Below are 15,916 nucleotides of genomic sequence, written 5' to 3'. Positions count from 1 at the left end.
CTGAATAAAACTGCATCTGGGGACATCTGTGTATGCAGGAGTCTGCATTTGTGCTGCAGGGTGCAGAACTCATATACTCTCAGCAAGAAATCTGACTAGTGCCTGAACATCATGACTACACCTGCCCTTGCAGGACAAGCCTGAGGCTAACCAGTATGGCTGGGCTGGGCTAATACTAAAAAAATCCTTTTGCCATCAAGGAGTATCCATATGCAAACTACCTGTAGGGAATGCTTGCTTGCTATTGTAATTCCCAAACAGCACCTGAGTCAGGTCTGGCATAGTGCTAGCTAGATCAGGCCATACCTGAACCATGGACCGTTCCAAATTTTAGCCTCTGGATGAATTTAATCAAGAGCCTGTGCCCTCATGCTGTATGATTTACTAGTATAGGTGTAGCCTTTGTCATAGGCAAAGGGCAAGAAGTCACAGTCCCTCATGTGTGGAGTTCTAGGCAGAGAAGTTGAATGGCTAGTGCCTTCTTGGGCCTAGATGAGGAGCTGTAAAACCTCAGGGTGAGCAAACCATGAGTTATGTCCCCCATCCTCATGCCATGGTATATTTTTTGCTCTTATCTGTGCTGGAGTGCACCCAGGCCTGCAGGAGGAACCTGGACACACTTCAGGGGACTTCCAGCTCTGTCCCAGGAAACACACACCTACTAATAGAACTGTAAAATCTTCCACAATCCCCTACTGCCCAACTGCCCATTTGCAATCCCCTTGACCACCCAAAACACCCCAAACTTTCATTAAAACTCTTTCTGTGAATTTCATCCTCAACCAACTATCCATGTTTACTGTTGACTATACTTAAACCTGATAATAACACATAATGGCTTTTTTTTGTTCCAGCCAAGTGCAGTGAAGCTCGATGCTAGATCAATTCACTCTGGCCATAGTGAACAAACAGCCTTTCCATGTCCACAGACCGTGATGTACAATGCATATTCACCTGGGCTGGAGACACTCCAAAGCAAGGCCTGTGCTGCTGAACACAGGAGGGATCCCCTAGCCAGTCTGGATCAGGTGCTCTTCTCTGAAGCTCAAAGTGATCCCTGAAGTTATCAGTCTCATGATGAGCTTCAGCTCAAGTTCCTGGAAAGGTGGCTAGAAGATAAGACCTGGCATGGGGATGGAGGCAGCTGTGTCATGAAGTCTGTTGGTTGGCAGGGGGGCTCATAGACCTGGTGCCTACACCTCTACTAGCTAGCCTTCCCCATCCTTCCCAAACAGAGATGTCCTTCTGTGACACAAGGCACAGAAGACAGCATATCACATGTAAATCCTGGGCCTAGAGACTGCAAAGGAAGCAAACTAGTGCATGTGTAGAGGTGCTTTCAATCATGAGGTATGCTTTAATTACAAGCAATGTCAGGGCTGGTTTTTGTTTGTTTGTTTGTTTTGTTTTGTTTTGTTTTGTTTTGTTTCTTTAGTTTCTCAGAGGAATCTGTCCTGGCTTCAGGACCATAATGGTCTTCATTATTGGGTGACATATTTCTCGTAGCTGCTCAGTTCAAGGTGCTCAGTTCTCATAGCACACTCAGTTCAAGGTGCAGCAGAACACCTGGAACACACCACTGATCCCTCCCCACGTCCTTGCTTTATTTCGTTCTTTTCCTGGTTGTGTCATCCACGTCAGTACTCCCCTACACAATTCATTTTCACACCGGGACCAAGCCTAGAGGTGAGTTGCAATATTCTTTTCTTTTTTGATAGATATTGGAAGAGAGAGGGGCACTGGGCACATCCAGGAGGGGGGATCTGAAAACATCTCCTTTCACCTCTGTTTGCAGGGAGGTGTTTTTTCCTTCTGTACTTTCATGTCATGCCTAGCAGTAATATAGGTGCAACTGATATACAAGATAAGAAGTGAAAGGTGCCAGTCCCGCCAGCTTCTTCCAGAAATACTTTTGTTGTTGGAAATTTTACTGCTACCTGTAAAACCATTGTGGGGTGCAAGATGGTGCTGTATGTGTTTCTTTGTCCCTAGGTCAGTGCTGTGAATAAGAGGTAGAAAAACAAGCATGCATTCAAGTCTGTCCTGGTAAACTTCCCTGAGAACTGTAAAAGCAACAAGACCCAGACTTTGGGACACAGACTGCAGCCCCATGCTCTTAGAGACCACAGCAACTGCAGAAAGAGCAAGTACATCAGTGAGAACAATGTGGGTGTTGCAAAGCTGAAAAACCAGAACTATTATCGGTAAAGAAGGGCAGCTAGCAGGAAGCTGGTGATTAAAGGGCAAAGGTTTGTGCTGCCAAATGTTTGTGCTATGACAGAGGCTGTCAGACATCAGGGGAGGTAGTCACATAAGAGCTGGCTGTGCCTTACTGTTCACAGGACACTGAAGAAAAACAGTTACAAACAAAACCATTAATTAGTACAGATAAACCATTTTGGGGGAAAATGCAACAGTAAGCAAATGGTTTTAGTACTCAAGGACCGTGATTATTTTTGAGCACAGTGGGATAGCAGGATGGTGGTAATAAAAGGGATGGTGGGTCTGTTGATTCTGAGTCCTTGGTTACAGTGAAGCCAAAAACAAAACAACATGTTAAAGACTGCTAATTAAGAAAGCTAAATTCATTTTGCATCCCAAGCTAAATTCATTTTGCATTCCCAGCGCCAAGCAATAGACAGCAGCCAGTCACAGGGAGGAATGATGTTTAACAAAATGGCAGCCAAAACAATGGTGGCACCTTGTCCTAAAAGGGTGATACCTTTTTCTAAAATGGCAGCAAAATCAAAATGGCGCCCCTGCCCCCCTCCCTCCCCCCGCATGTACCTGTGTGGAGAAAGGCCTTCAAGGCATGTCCTGTTCCTGCCAGCCAATGACAGCAGAGCACGTGAGAAAGGGCGCGGGGTTTCTGGAGTAAATGGCTGCTGAGGCTTGCAGTAGAGCTGGACAGCGGGGCCGTGCCATGCCTGCCCTGGCCCCAGGTGCTGCTGTGGGGCACCTCGGTGTCTGTGCAGGGCACACCATGTCATGTGGGCCTGAGGAACTTTCCTCATGGGAAACGAGTGGTGGCAGAAAGGGGCTGATGGGAAAAGATGGTGGGTGGTGGTGAAGGGAAGGCTGGGGTTGGTGGCAAGACATCTCTGCCCCATGGGAGTGTGGGTGTGCTGGCACCCTGTGTGTGGTGCTCTAGTGGTGACCTGTCTGTAAAGAGAATGCTGGAGGTAGAATCATAGAATATCCTGAGTTGGAAGGGACCCATCAGGATCATCAAGTCCAACTCCTGGCACCACACAGGTCTACACAAAAAATGAGACCATATGACTGAGACCACAGTCCAAATGCTTCTTAAACTCCAACAGGCTAGGTGCAGTGGCTACTTCCCTGGGGAGTCTTTTCCAGTGCACAACAACCCTCTCGGTGAAGAACCTCTTCCTAATGTCTAGCCTAAACCTCCCCTGCCGCAGCTTGACGCCACTGCCCTGGGTCCTGTCACTGGTCACTAAAGAGAATAGATCGGCACTTGCACCTCTACTCCCCCTTGTGAGGAAGCTGTAGGCCATGATGAGGTCTCCCCTCAGCCTCCTTTTTTCCAGGCTGAACAGCCCAAGTGACCTCAGCCATTCCTCTTCCCCTCTAGGCCCTTCAACAACCCCGTAGCCCTCCTCTGGACACTCTCCAACAGTTTCACATCCTTTTTGTACTGTGGTGCCCAGAACTGCACATAGTATTCGAGGTGAGGCCGCACCAGGGCAGAGTAGAGTGGGACAATCACTTCCGTCAACTGACTAGCAATGCCGTGCTTGATGCACCCCAGGGTACGGTTGGCCCTCCTGGCTGCCAGGGCACACTGCTGGCTCATATTCTGCTTGCTGTCAGCCACAACCCCGAGATCCTTTCTATGGGACTCCTCTCCAGCATCTTGTCGCCCAGTCTGTACATGTAGCCAGGGTTGCCCCTTCCCAGGTGCAGGACCCAGCACTTGATCTTGTTAGATTTCATGTGGTTGGTGATCGCCCAGCTTTCCAATCTGTCCAGATCTCTCTGCAAGGCCTTTCCACCCTCAACAGAGTCAACAGCTCCTCCAAGTTTAGTGTCATCAACAAATTTGCTCAAAATACCTTCTAGTCCTCCATCCAAATCATTTATAAAAACATTGAAGATGGCTGGCCCTAAAATGGATCCTTGAGGGACCCCAGTAGTGACTGTCTGCCAGACTGATATGGCCCCATTTACCACAACCCTTTGAGCCCTGCCCGTCAGCCAATTGCTCACCCATCGTATGATGTTTTTGTTTAGCTCTGTGCTGTACATTTTGTCCAGTAGGATCCTCTGGGAAACTGTCAAAAGCTTTACTGAAATCCAAAAAGATGACATCAGCTGGTTTCCCTGAGGTAAATGTATCTCAGGTCTTCTTGCTATTGCCCAAGCCCCTCTGCATACTCCCCTTCCACTACCTCCCCCTCCACCCCTCCCAGCTACACAGTGCACCCAGAGCCATGGCCATGCTGTGGTCAATGTGCACCCATCACTCAGTGCCCTGTCTGTGGTGTTTGCAGATCCATTCATGGAGCTCATGGAAGGGAAGAAGATCTCATGGAAGAAACTCCTCACCTTTTTCCTCTTCATCTTCATATTCAGCTCCTGCCTCTTTGTTTCTCTTCGTCAGTTCAGGACTCCCAAGCCAGAAGATCACAGTTCCCATCTCTCTACTCAAATGCCTCTTGCTGAAAATACCAGCACCCCACCGAAGAGTGAGCACAGGCTGACCATCCTGCTGTGGAGTTGGCCCTTTGGGCAACACTTTAATTTCATAAACTGCTCAGAGTTATATGGCACACCAGACTGTTACTTCACTGTCAACCGCAGCTGGTCCCAAAAGGCAGATGCTGTGATTATGCATCACAGGGATGTGTGTTGGGACACAAGAAGACTGGCCCAGATCCCCAGACTCCCATCCCAGCGCTGGATCTGGTTCAACTTGGAGTCTCCAAGTAACTCTCCAAACTTAGGTGCTATGGACAACCTCTTCAACCTGACTATGTCATACCGAAGAGATTCAGACATCTTCAGCCCCTATGGGGACCTGCAGCTCCTCAGACAGCCCCAGCCCTTCAACATCCCATCCAAGACCAAGATGGTAGCTTGGGTAGTGAGCAATTGGCAAGAAGGCTCCCACCGGGTAAAGTACTACCAGGAGCTGAAGAAATACATCACTGTGGATGTCTATGGGCAGCATCACTTGCCCCTGCCCGGCAACAAGCTTCTTCCCACTGTGTCCCAGTACAATTTCTACTTGGCCTTTGAGAACTCACAGCATGAAGACTACATCACTGAGAAGCTCTGGCGGAACGCTTTGTCCTCTGGCACTGTTCCTGTTGTACTAGGGCCGCCCCGAAAAAACTACGAGCACTTCTTGCCCCCTGACTCCTTCATCCACGTCAATGACTTTCCCAGCGCCAGTGACCTGGCACGGTACCTGTGGGAGCTGAGCAGGGACACTGAGCGATACCAGCGCTACTTTCAGTGGCGCAAGTGGCTGAAGCCTGTGGCGGTGCCTGGCTGGGCCCAGCAGGTCTGCAGAGCCTGTCACTTCCTGCAGACAACAGAGACCAGATACAGGGTTGTGCCCGATCTGTCTGAGTGGTTCGTGTAACTGCTGTTTGCTCAGCTCTCTGCTCTGTTGTGATCATTTTGTCCTTACTGGGGTTGCAATTCTATGGGTGAAATAGCAATATATAGATTATAAACCTGTTTCGAGGACTTTGTACTGTGCAAAAGTGCCACTGAAAGTGGCAGCCACATTGTGTGGCATTGTATGACTGCTGCAGGATGCCCAGGTCCTGACCCTGCTTTGTGTGACCCTCCCTGACTGCCAGGTGCTGCATCAGGATGCTCAACAGGCTGGAAAATACTGATTTCATTTTACAAGTCTGGGGTCTTTTTGGACAGCTTAGTAAGTCAGCGTGGTTTTGAGGAAGGGTCTGACAGAAGCAGAGTGGTGTAGGTGAGGTGCTGAGGATGCCCCTGAAAGCACCGTGAGGTTTGAGCACCCACAGCATCCTGTGGCAAGGAGATGCTCAGCAGGGCCATGTGATGTGCTGCCTCCTCCTGTGTGCCTGGACATAGCAACGTCTCACAGCAGCTGATGCCTCTAGGCCATGTGTTTCTGTGTTTGACCTCTATCAAGCTTCCTGCTGCTGTTCAGGTCATACCACTGTAAACTTTGCTTTCCAAGTTGGGGAGCCCCATTTTTTGGAGATGGGGGACCCAGTTTTGCCTTCCCAGCCTCCAGGCATTCAGTTTGTTTTCTTGGCTGCTGCTGAGCCCAGAGATGAGGTTTTCAAAGGTCTGTCCTAGCCCCAAGATATTTCCATGAGGAAAGTCAGCTCAAAGTCCATCTACATACAATTGTTTTCTCAATCAGCAGCATTTAGTAAAGATTTCCAATGAATTCCCTCTACATTTCTTCGTGAAGTCATTCTGTAGCAGATGGTCCATCCACAAGACCTTACCTTTAGGATTGAGAGTCCCTTATTTTCATTAGTGGCCTTTTCCACCACCACCACCACCTTTTTTTTTTTTTTTCTATTTGCAGATTGGTTGAATATATTGGTCATCATAAACCTAAGAGTAAATCCTTCACTCTGAAATCTGAACTTTTATCCCTTCCCACTGTTAGTGTCTTGAAGAACCTTTGCTAGAATTTAGTGAACCCCTTCGAAAATTCAAGTAGCGAAATGTACCATATCTTCTTTAGCCATGGACTTGCCAACTGCTTAAAAGAACAGTAATATATTTGTCACATCAATAAAGATTGATTAATTTTTACTGCCAAATAATTGTTTCTGTCCCTGCCTTGGCTACCTGCAGACACACACCTCCCTCTTCCTTTAGCCCGTAGCTCTTGGATGCATCAACCAACCCTGGTGTTCTTCCCACCTTTAAAGCCTGTTCAGTTCAGAGCAACTGGAGAAATTTAAGATATTAACACTATTAACTGAGCTGGTATGGATTTGAAATAAAGATAAATAATATTCTGCAGGTGAGCTCAGTGAGCAGTCTCTTCCTGTTGATGGATGGCACTGGGGAGTTGGAATGGATGGTTGCTCATTTCACTACTCTTGCTAGATCTGGGAGATGACACCTGTCCCACAGTAAAATCCTTCTGCCTTAAGACTGCCATAGGGAAAGCTTCAACTTTGGGCATTGGCTTCCAGCATTGTTTTTCTCTGGCACTGCCAGCAAAACTGATTACAAAATGGAGCAGTTGATTAAACCAAGCAGGAACATGGCCCTGCACATGCAGGCACAAAGTCCAGCTGCTTGAAAAGTATGTTCCCATTAAAAAAAAAGCAAACGTAAATTTACAGGAGCTGTTAGAGCTGACGTGTGCTGCATGTGTGAACACAGACAAGAGGAGCTTGCTCGTGGCTTTAACCAACATCATATAAAAAGCCTTCCCAGGAGGACACCACAGTGTAAAGCCCCATGAACACCTTCAGATCACCTGTAGTATTTTTTGCTAGCCTATTTTGAAGGGATGTGCTGTGGGGAGGAAGAGGAGTTCCTAGCAAGTGGCAATGTAGGGTGTATCAGGGCTGGACACACAGTTTTGGTCCTGCTGGAGGCTCGGTGTTGGTGTTTACTGAGATCACTCTGCACATTCAATAGATGTCTTAACAAACACCAATTCTGTTCCAGCTTGGATCTCTTTCCTTTGAGCAACCTCACTCCCAGTGGGAAAGCCAATACTTGTGAATAGGGGCTTCACTGCACACCCCCAAGACCTGTTTGCACAGCCCCTCACAACCTGGCTGGGGGTGCTGGTTGCCACTCCTTGCCATGAGCTGGGCTTAAGGCTGCCTGTGGCCCTCTGGAATGAACCATGCCCTGGACTGCCTGAAATTCTCCTTAACAGACCCACTAGCAACAAGTGAATATTACCAACAGCATGTCAGCAAACCAGGCTGAGTGGAAATTACAATGCAGCAATGTCATTAAAACAGTTAAGCTTCCATCAAGATGTCTCAGTGGTCGCCTCAGAAATAAACTATACTGCTAGGTGTTGTCAAGAGATCAAGGAACATTTTTATCCATCATGAAACGCAGGCATAACAGGAGCTTTGGGAGACCACCCAGCACAGTGCTATGGAGCAGGTTTATTTAGGTCCTCACTCAGGTTTTGGTTTACAGAGGAGCTCAGGGCTAGGAGGCAATGTTGCACCATGAGCTGCTGAAATTACAGGATTGCATCAATTCAAAGAACAGTGGGACAACCCCCCCCCCCCCCCACAAAAAAAAATAAAAAAAAATCACCAAGAACCACTTAATGGAAAAATATCCTTCCCCGCCCCCGCCCCCCCCCCCCCCCCCCCCCCCCGGTTTAGTACATCCCCATCTGGTTTAGTACATCCCCAAGTTGAAAAAAAAAAAAAAAAGTTAAAAATGCCTTTCTAGAGCCTGTTCTTGGAAGGCACAACGCATGGCTGAAGCCTGCCCTGCAGCCTTGGGCTGAGATGCCTTCCTACACGCTACACGTACAGACCATGTCAGAGAGGGCACTGGTGGCAGCTTCTGGCAATGCAGCTTCTGGCAATGCAGCTTCTGGCAATGCCACACTGTGGTGGCAACACACCGTGGGAGTGAGGAAACACAACCATTTTTGCAGAGCCTGGATGGGGAAAGCCCTTCTGGTGTGGGGCTGGAAGGGGAGCTGACTACCCTGGTGGTCTGCAGGGAAGAGGGGCAAGGGAGGGACCGGATTTAAAACAACTGCTGGGGGTATATCAAGAGAGAGAAAAGGAAAAAAAGGGAAGGGAAGGGAAGGGAAGGGAAGGGAAGGGAAGGGAAGGGAAGGGAAGGGAAGGGAAGGGAAGGGAAGGGAAGGGAAGGGAAGGGAAGGGAAGGGAAGGGAAGGGAAGGGAAGGGAAGGGAAGGGAAGGGAAGGGAAGGGAAGGGAAGGGAAGGGAAGGGAAGGGAAGGGAAGGGAAGGGAAGGGAAGGGAAGGGAAGGGAAGGGAAGGGAAGGGAGGGGAGGGAGGGGAGGGAGGGGAGGGGAGGGGAGGGGAGGGGAGGGGAGGGGAGGGGAGGCGAGGCGAGGCGAGGCGAGGCGAGGCGAGGCGAGGCGAGGCGAGGCGAGGCGAGGAAAAAGAAAATCTGGAAATTTTCTGTTTGTAAATCCAAAGCATGTAAATCATATCACTGAGTTGTGAGGAAGAACCTTTCACAACCTAGAGTAGTTTTCAAGTGGAAGGAAATGCCTTTCCAAACTTGAAAAACTCCTCAGTGGTGAAGGGAAGCCCCAGGCTAGGGGGGGCATGCTCTGCAGCAGGAGGAGCATTCCTGCAAGTCAGAATGATCTCTGTGGCTGATGACAGGTGACACCACCTCACCTCGGAGCAGTGGCCAGCTTTGAAGTGCTAAAATGAGTGTTGATGGAGGGAGGTGTTGAATTGCAGGAGAGCACCTGAAAGAGCTTTGGACTCTTTGTCACGGGCAGCATGGGGACAGGTCTTGACACGTGCATTCAGTAGATGTCCTGCCTGCAGAGAGGGCCAATTCTCTCCAGTTTGGGCTATTTCCTCCTGTGGATAAACCTTTTTCCAACCACATGTAAAGCCAAACATAATTTATCCATCCCTCCTAACGCCTACTGCTGCTGCAGCCCCTCCAGCCATTGCCAGGGTGTGCTTGAGAGAGCCTGCTCTGCAAAACAGCTGCAAGAAATCCCATTATTGCCTTGTCAACCTCATAAGCCTAACTGCCTTCGCGGATAGATTCCTGCAGTCATTTGATACCTGTTATAAAGAGATGCATCCCACAGGCTTTGGGACTCTGGATAGGGAATGGGAGAACCCTGGGTAGGAAATGGGATCAGCTCTCACCTTTTGTGCTTGAGCCTGGGGTTTTTCTGGGAGCTCGAGGCCAGTGGGAGCAGGTTGGCTTTTATGAGTGTGGTTGCTGCTGGTGATTGCTTTTGGTTTATGACTGATTATCTAGTGCAGAGATGTTTGGCTCCTTGCTCTCAGTGGAGCTGCCATGGTGTTGTATCCAGTTGCATTGGTGTTAATACCACAGCAGACCTCCTGACTGGGTCAGCCTCATTCCTTCATGAGCCCCGGGGGCTCCATGGTCCAGGGAGTGACCTGGGGAGCCACAAGGCTCCTGCTGATCCTGAGGCCGGCCAGCCTCTGAGGCTGCAGGAGCAAAGGCTAAATACATATGCAGAGAGCAGTTTTATCAATGCTGACCTCATCCTCAGCCCCCAAATTGTACCACAGCCTTTGAGAGCATGACAAAAAAATACGAATCTGAGTGTCCTTGAAGCATTTAGGCCTGAGGATACCATGGGACTTTGTTGGAGCTTGCTCCCAGCCAGGCTTAAACCATGGGCCTTGAGGAGGGGCTGGTAGGGACGTGGGGACGTCAGGACAAAATACAGCACAAACCATCCTGCAGGGATGCCTCTGGGCAACACAGAGCCATGCACAGGCTGAATTTGTTATGGTGGGAAAGCTGAAACCGCAATTGGGAAACTCTGGAAGAGGCAACTTAATCAAAGGAAACATCTGGAAGGCTGCGCCAGGGCCTGGGGCTGGGAGACCGCACCAAAAAGCTGCAGTCCTGGAACGCTGGTGCTGGGGTTTGCAGCCTCCTTACCCCAGAGGTTTTTCCCATCTGCACCCACTTGGGAAAATGCCGTATGCCAGTGCAAGGGCTGCTTCAGTCCTTCACAAAGATTATATGAAAACGTCTCCGTTCCTCCAAATCTCCTCTGTTTTTACCCAAAGGTGATTGGAGTCAGACTGAAACATTTCCTGCTGATGCTTTTGGGCAGAGATGATTCAAAAAGCAGGGGAGGGGAGAGGTTTAGAGGGGTATTTCCCCCAAAGGAGAGCAAAAGGCTGATCCTTATGGGTAACTAGGGAGATGATAATATAAAAAATTGAGTTTTGGGGGCAGGGTGTAAGCATACCGTTGCAGTCTAAGGCTGGGGGTGGTCAGCCTTCAGCAGTGCCGGCAGGGCATGGAGAGCAGTGCAGGGTTCTCTCTCTCTGCTGGGGATGGGAAAGGGCAGTGGCCAATGACCCCAACCATTTCCAGAGCTTAAGAAGTAGCCCAGTGCAGGGGACAGGGAGCTGCTGTCCTGGCAGAGGGTGAAACTGCTGTCTGCAGCACCCGTGGGCTTTGCATCCATGGGACGCCTGCCCAGCAGAGCCCCCAGGGCCATAGGAGAGTGGAGAGGAGAGGAGAGTGGAGAGGAGAGGCAAGGCAGAGCTTGGGAGAAACAAATCCTCACCCAGCCCAGTGCAGTTTGCAATTTGGGAGGGTAACAAAAATGTCTCAGATACACCAAAACCCTGCAAATGCAGCAGCTGCAGCCTTCTGTGCTGAAGAGCTTCATCACAGCCAGGTTTGTCTTCAGTGCATGAAGGTGCCTGAACCAGCCCTGTAAAATCAATTCTTTCCAGCTCTCTGAGCCTACAGGCAGATCCTTACCGTGCTTTAGAAACCTGCTTCTCTTTTTGTCTGATGATACTGGGAGAGGAAACATGAAACTATGAAGATTGCTTTCTCCACAGCTGTCTAGCACCACTGAGCTCCCTCCTTCCCTTGCCACAAATCCCCAGCAGCAGCTGAAGCAACAATTATTAGTGTTCCTGGGCTTCTCGTTGTTGGTAGTGCCTACATTGTTGGTATCTCTACGAAAGAGATATGGGGAAATATGACTATAGATACACTTGATTTTTTTTTCTTTTCTTTTCTTTTCTTTTCTTTTCTTTTCTTTTCTTTTCTTTTCTTTTCTTTTCTTTTCTTTTCTTTTCTTTTCTTTTCTTTTTTCTTTTCTTTTCTTTTTTCTTTTCTTTTTTCTTTTCTTTTTTCTTCTCTTCTCTTGTCTTCTCTTCTCTTCTCTTCTCTTCTCTTCTCTTCTCTTCTCTTCTCTTCTCTTCTCTTCTCTTCTCTTCTCTTCTCTTCTCTTCTCTTCTCTTCTCTTCTCTTCTCTTCTCTTCTCTTCTCTTCTCTTCTCTTCTCTTCTCTTCTCTTCTCTTTTCTCTTTTCTCTTTTCTCTTTCCTTTCCTTTTTTTTTCTGAAGACATGCAAACTGTACACTCTGGTCTTCACTTTTATTGTGGGCTTTCCAGTTTGAAGTGTGGCTGGGTTTATTTTCCCACAGTATTTCTTACCAGGAGGTAATTGTGAGACGTGCAAACTATTCAGTAGGGTTGAGCACCCTCAGCATCCCGTTTCCCAGCTGTTTCTTCTTCCATTTAAAAATGAATAAATGAGTATAGTACATCTTTTGGGAGCTTGGGATTTCAAGCTGGTGCTTTAAAGCAAGCATCAGCCAGTGAAACTCTCCCACATACACTATGCAATCAGGCAACACATACCCCATCCCCAAGAAATTGCACTCAAAATCTGTGCAGCCCCAGACCAGCAGCACATTCGCCTGCATGCTGTTGCCTGCAAATGTTGTTTTCTTTCTATTTTTTGTTCTCTTGAACAAGTCAGATTTTCCAAGCAGCCCTCTCCAATTTCACACAGAATCACACAGAATTTCTAGGTTGGAAGAGACCTCAAGATCATCGAGTCCAACCTCTAACCTAACACTAACAGTCCCCACTAAACCATATCCCTAAGCTCTACATCTAAACGTCTTTTGAAGACTTCCAGGGATGGTGACTCCACCACCTCCCTGGGCAGCCCGTTCCAGTGCCTCACAACCCTTTCAGTAAAGAAATTCTTCCTAACATCTAACCTAAAACTCCCCTGGCGTAACTTTAGCCCATTCCCCCTCGTCCTGTCACCAGGCACATGGGAGAACAGGCCAACCCCCACCTCTCTACAGCCTCCTTTAATGTACTTATACAGAGCAATAAGGTCACCCCTGAGCCTCCTCTTCTCTAGGCTGAACAAGCCCAGCTCCTTCAGCCGCTCCTCATAGGACTTGTTCTCCAGGCCCCTCACCAGCTTCGTCGCCCTTCTTTGGACCCGCTCAAGCACCTCGATGTCCTTCTTGTAGCGAGGGGCCCAAAACTGAACACAGTACTCGAGGTGCGGCCTCACCAGAGCCGAGTACAGGGGGACGATCACCTCCCTAGCCCTGCTGGTCACAGTGTTTCTGATACAAGCCAGGATGCCGTTGGCCTTCTTGGCCACCTGAGCACACTGCTGGCTCATATTCAGCCGACTGTCCACCATCACTCCCAGGTCCTTCTCTGCCTGGCAGCTCTCCAACCATTCCTCTCCCAGCCTGTAGTTCTGCTTGGGGTTATTGCGCCCCAGGTGCAGGACCCGGCACTTGGCCTTGTTGAACTTCATACAGTTGACCTCAGCCCATCGGTGCAGCCTATCCAGATCCTCCTGCAGAGCCTTCCTACCCTCGAGCAGATCGACACACGCACCTAGCTTGGTGTCATCTGCAAACTTACTGAGGGTGCACTCAATGCCATCATCCAGATCATTGATGAAGATGTTAAAGAGGACCGGCCCCAGCACCGAGCCCTGGGGGACGCCACTAGTGACTGGCCTCCAACTGGACTTGGCTCCATTCACCACAACTCTTTGGGCCCGGCTATCCAGCCAATTTCTAACCCAACGAAGCGTGCGCCAGTCCAAGCCAAGAGCAGCCAGTTTCTTGAGGAGAATGCTGTGGGAGACGGTGTCAAAAGCCTTGCTGAAGTCAAGGTAGACCACATCCACAGCCTTTCCCTCATCCACCCAGCGCGTCACTTTGTCGTAGAAGGAGATCAGGTTCGTCAAGCAGGACCTGCCTTCCATAAACCCATGCTGGCTGGGCCTGATCGCCTGTTTGCCCTTCAAGTGCCGCATGATGACTCCCAAGAGGATCTGCTCCATGAGCTTCCCTGGTACTGAGGTCAAACTGACCGGCCTGTAGTTCCCCGGGTCTGCCCTCCGGCCCTTCTTGTAGATGGGCGTCACATTTGCTAGTCGCCAGTCAGCTGGGACCTCCCCCGATAGCCAGGACTGCTGATAAATGATGGATAGGGGCTTGGCCAGCTCCTCTGCCAGTTCTCTCAGTACCCTTGGGTGGATCCCATCCGGCCCCATCGATTTGTGCACATCCAAGTGCCGTAGCAGGTCACCAACCAGTTCTTCGTGGATGGTGAGGGCCACATCCTGCTCCCCGTCCCCTTCCACCAGTTCTGGGTACTGGGTATCCAGAGAGCAACCGGTTTTGCCGCTAAAGACTGAGGCAAAGAAGGCATTAAGCACCTCCGCCTTTTCCTCATCTCTTGTAACTAAGTTTCCCCCCGCATCCAGTAAAGGATGGAGATTCTCCCTAGTCCTCCTTTTTGTGTTGATATATTTATAAAAGCGTTTTTTGTTATCTTTAACAGCAGTAGCCAGATTGAGCTCCAGATGAGCTTTGGCCTTCCTAATCTTGTCCCTGCACAGCCTCGCTACATCCTTATAGTCCTCCTTAGTGGCCTGCCCAATTTTCCAAAGATTATAAACCCTCTTTTTCCTCCTAAGCTCAAGCCACAATTCTCTGTTGAGCCAGGCTGGTCTTCTTCCCCGCTGGCTCATCTTTGGGCACATGGGGACAGACCGCTCCTGCGCCATTAGGATTTGCCTCTTAAAGAGCGCCCGGCCTTCCTGGACCCCTCTGCCCTTCAGAACCGCCTCCCATGAGACTCCACCAACTAGTGTCCTGAGCAGCCCAAAGTCAGCCCTCCGAAAGTCCAATACAGTGGTTTTACTGGTTCCCTTCCTGGCCCCGCCAAGAATAGTGAACTCCACCATTTCGTGGTCACTCTGCCCAAGACAGCTCCCGACAATCACATCCTCCACCAGTCCTTCTCTGTTTGTGAAGAGAAGGTCTAGCAGGGCACCACCCCTGGTAGGTTCACTGATCAGCTGCGTCAGGAAGCTATCTTCCACTTTCTCCAGAAACCTCCTAGACTGCTTCCTCTGGGCTGTGTTGTGCTTCCAGGATATGAAATTTGGTCATTATAACTTCAGTTTGTCCGTCCATCTGTCCGTCCTTCCTTCCTTCCTTTTTCTTTTCCTTCCTTCCTTCCTTCCTTCCTTCCTTCCTTCCTTCCTTCCTTCCTTCCTTCCTTCCTTCCTTCCTTCCTTCCTTTTCTTTCTTTTTCTTTCTCTCTCTCTCTCTCTCTCCCTTTCTCTTTCCTTCTCTCTTTCACACTTCCTCTTTCTTTTTCTTTCTCTCTTTGTCTCTTCCATTCCTTCCTTCCTTCCTCCCTCCCTCCCTCCCCCTCTCCCTCCCTTTCCCACTTCCCCTTCCCCTTCGCCCTTCCCCTGGACAGGCTGGCAGTGGGATTACAGCCTTGCTCAGCCTCTTCAGCGCACATGCACACACACGCACGCACGCACATGTACAAGGATTTATGAGTCTCAAAAGATGCTTCATAAAATATTTACAGAGCGGAGCTTCAAGTGTGAGCATTTGACTCAGCCACGAGCCGTCCATGGCTGTCAGGCCTCTGGGTGGCATGATGGGGGGAATATAAACAGATCTTTTTTTCCATTTCCCCCAAAAAAACTTTATAAACCTTTGTGTTTCGAGTGTTTTAGCATGTTTTTTTTTGGTTCTTCCCCCCCTCTACCCAGTGCCAAGGGCAGCGGGGCAGCTCACTGGCTGTGTTCGAGATGGAGCGGTTTTGTTTACAAACGTAGGAACTTGTACCCACAAGCATGCCATAGCTGCAGCCTATTTTAGTGAAAAAAAAAAAAAAAGGTGTTTTTCTCTTAACACTCATGTTCTCATAACACTCAGGGGGTGTTATACTTCTACAGGACGCTGCTGCAGCCTCTTCCCAACACTCCGTGAATGTGGTGGCAGCATAAACACCTTACGGCTTAATCATGTGTTAAGATGAGCAATGCATTAAATGCGGGAGATGCTCAATGTAATAACTGGGGGCAGCACTCGTTCAGTGGGGGCAGTGCCCACGAGGAGAGGCTGACAC

The 15,916-nt window shown here is 49.3% G+C and overlaps 1 protein-coding gene across 1 annotated transcript; it reads left to right on the top strand.

Annotated features, from left to right (window-relative positions):
- Window positions 1-4,525: 4,525 nt before the first annotated feature.
- Window positions 4,526-6,800, top strand: LOC119714238 (4-galactosyl-N-acetylglucosaminide 3-alpha-L-fucosyltransferase FUT6-like). The gene has a single exon (XM_038169268.2). The coding sequence runs from the start codon at window positions 4,526-4,528 to the stop codon at window positions 5,612-5,614; it is 1,089 nt and encodes a 362-aa protein (XP_038025196.1). The 3' UTR covers window positions 5,615-6,800.
- Window positions 6,801-15,916: the final 9,116 nt, after the last annotated feature.

Source organism: Anas platyrhynchos, chromosome 29 (genome assembly GCF_047663525.1).
Source record: "Anas platyrhynchos isolate ZD024472 breed Pekin duck chromosome 29, IASCAAS_PekinDuck_T2T, whole genome shotgun sequence".
In the NCBI taxonomy this organism is placed as follows: Eukaryota; Metazoa; Chordata; class Aves; order Anseriformes; family Anatidae; genus Anas; species Anas platyrhynchos.
Note: the sequence above shows the minus strand (reverse complement) of the source record. Positions and strands in the feature narration are given on the sequence as shown.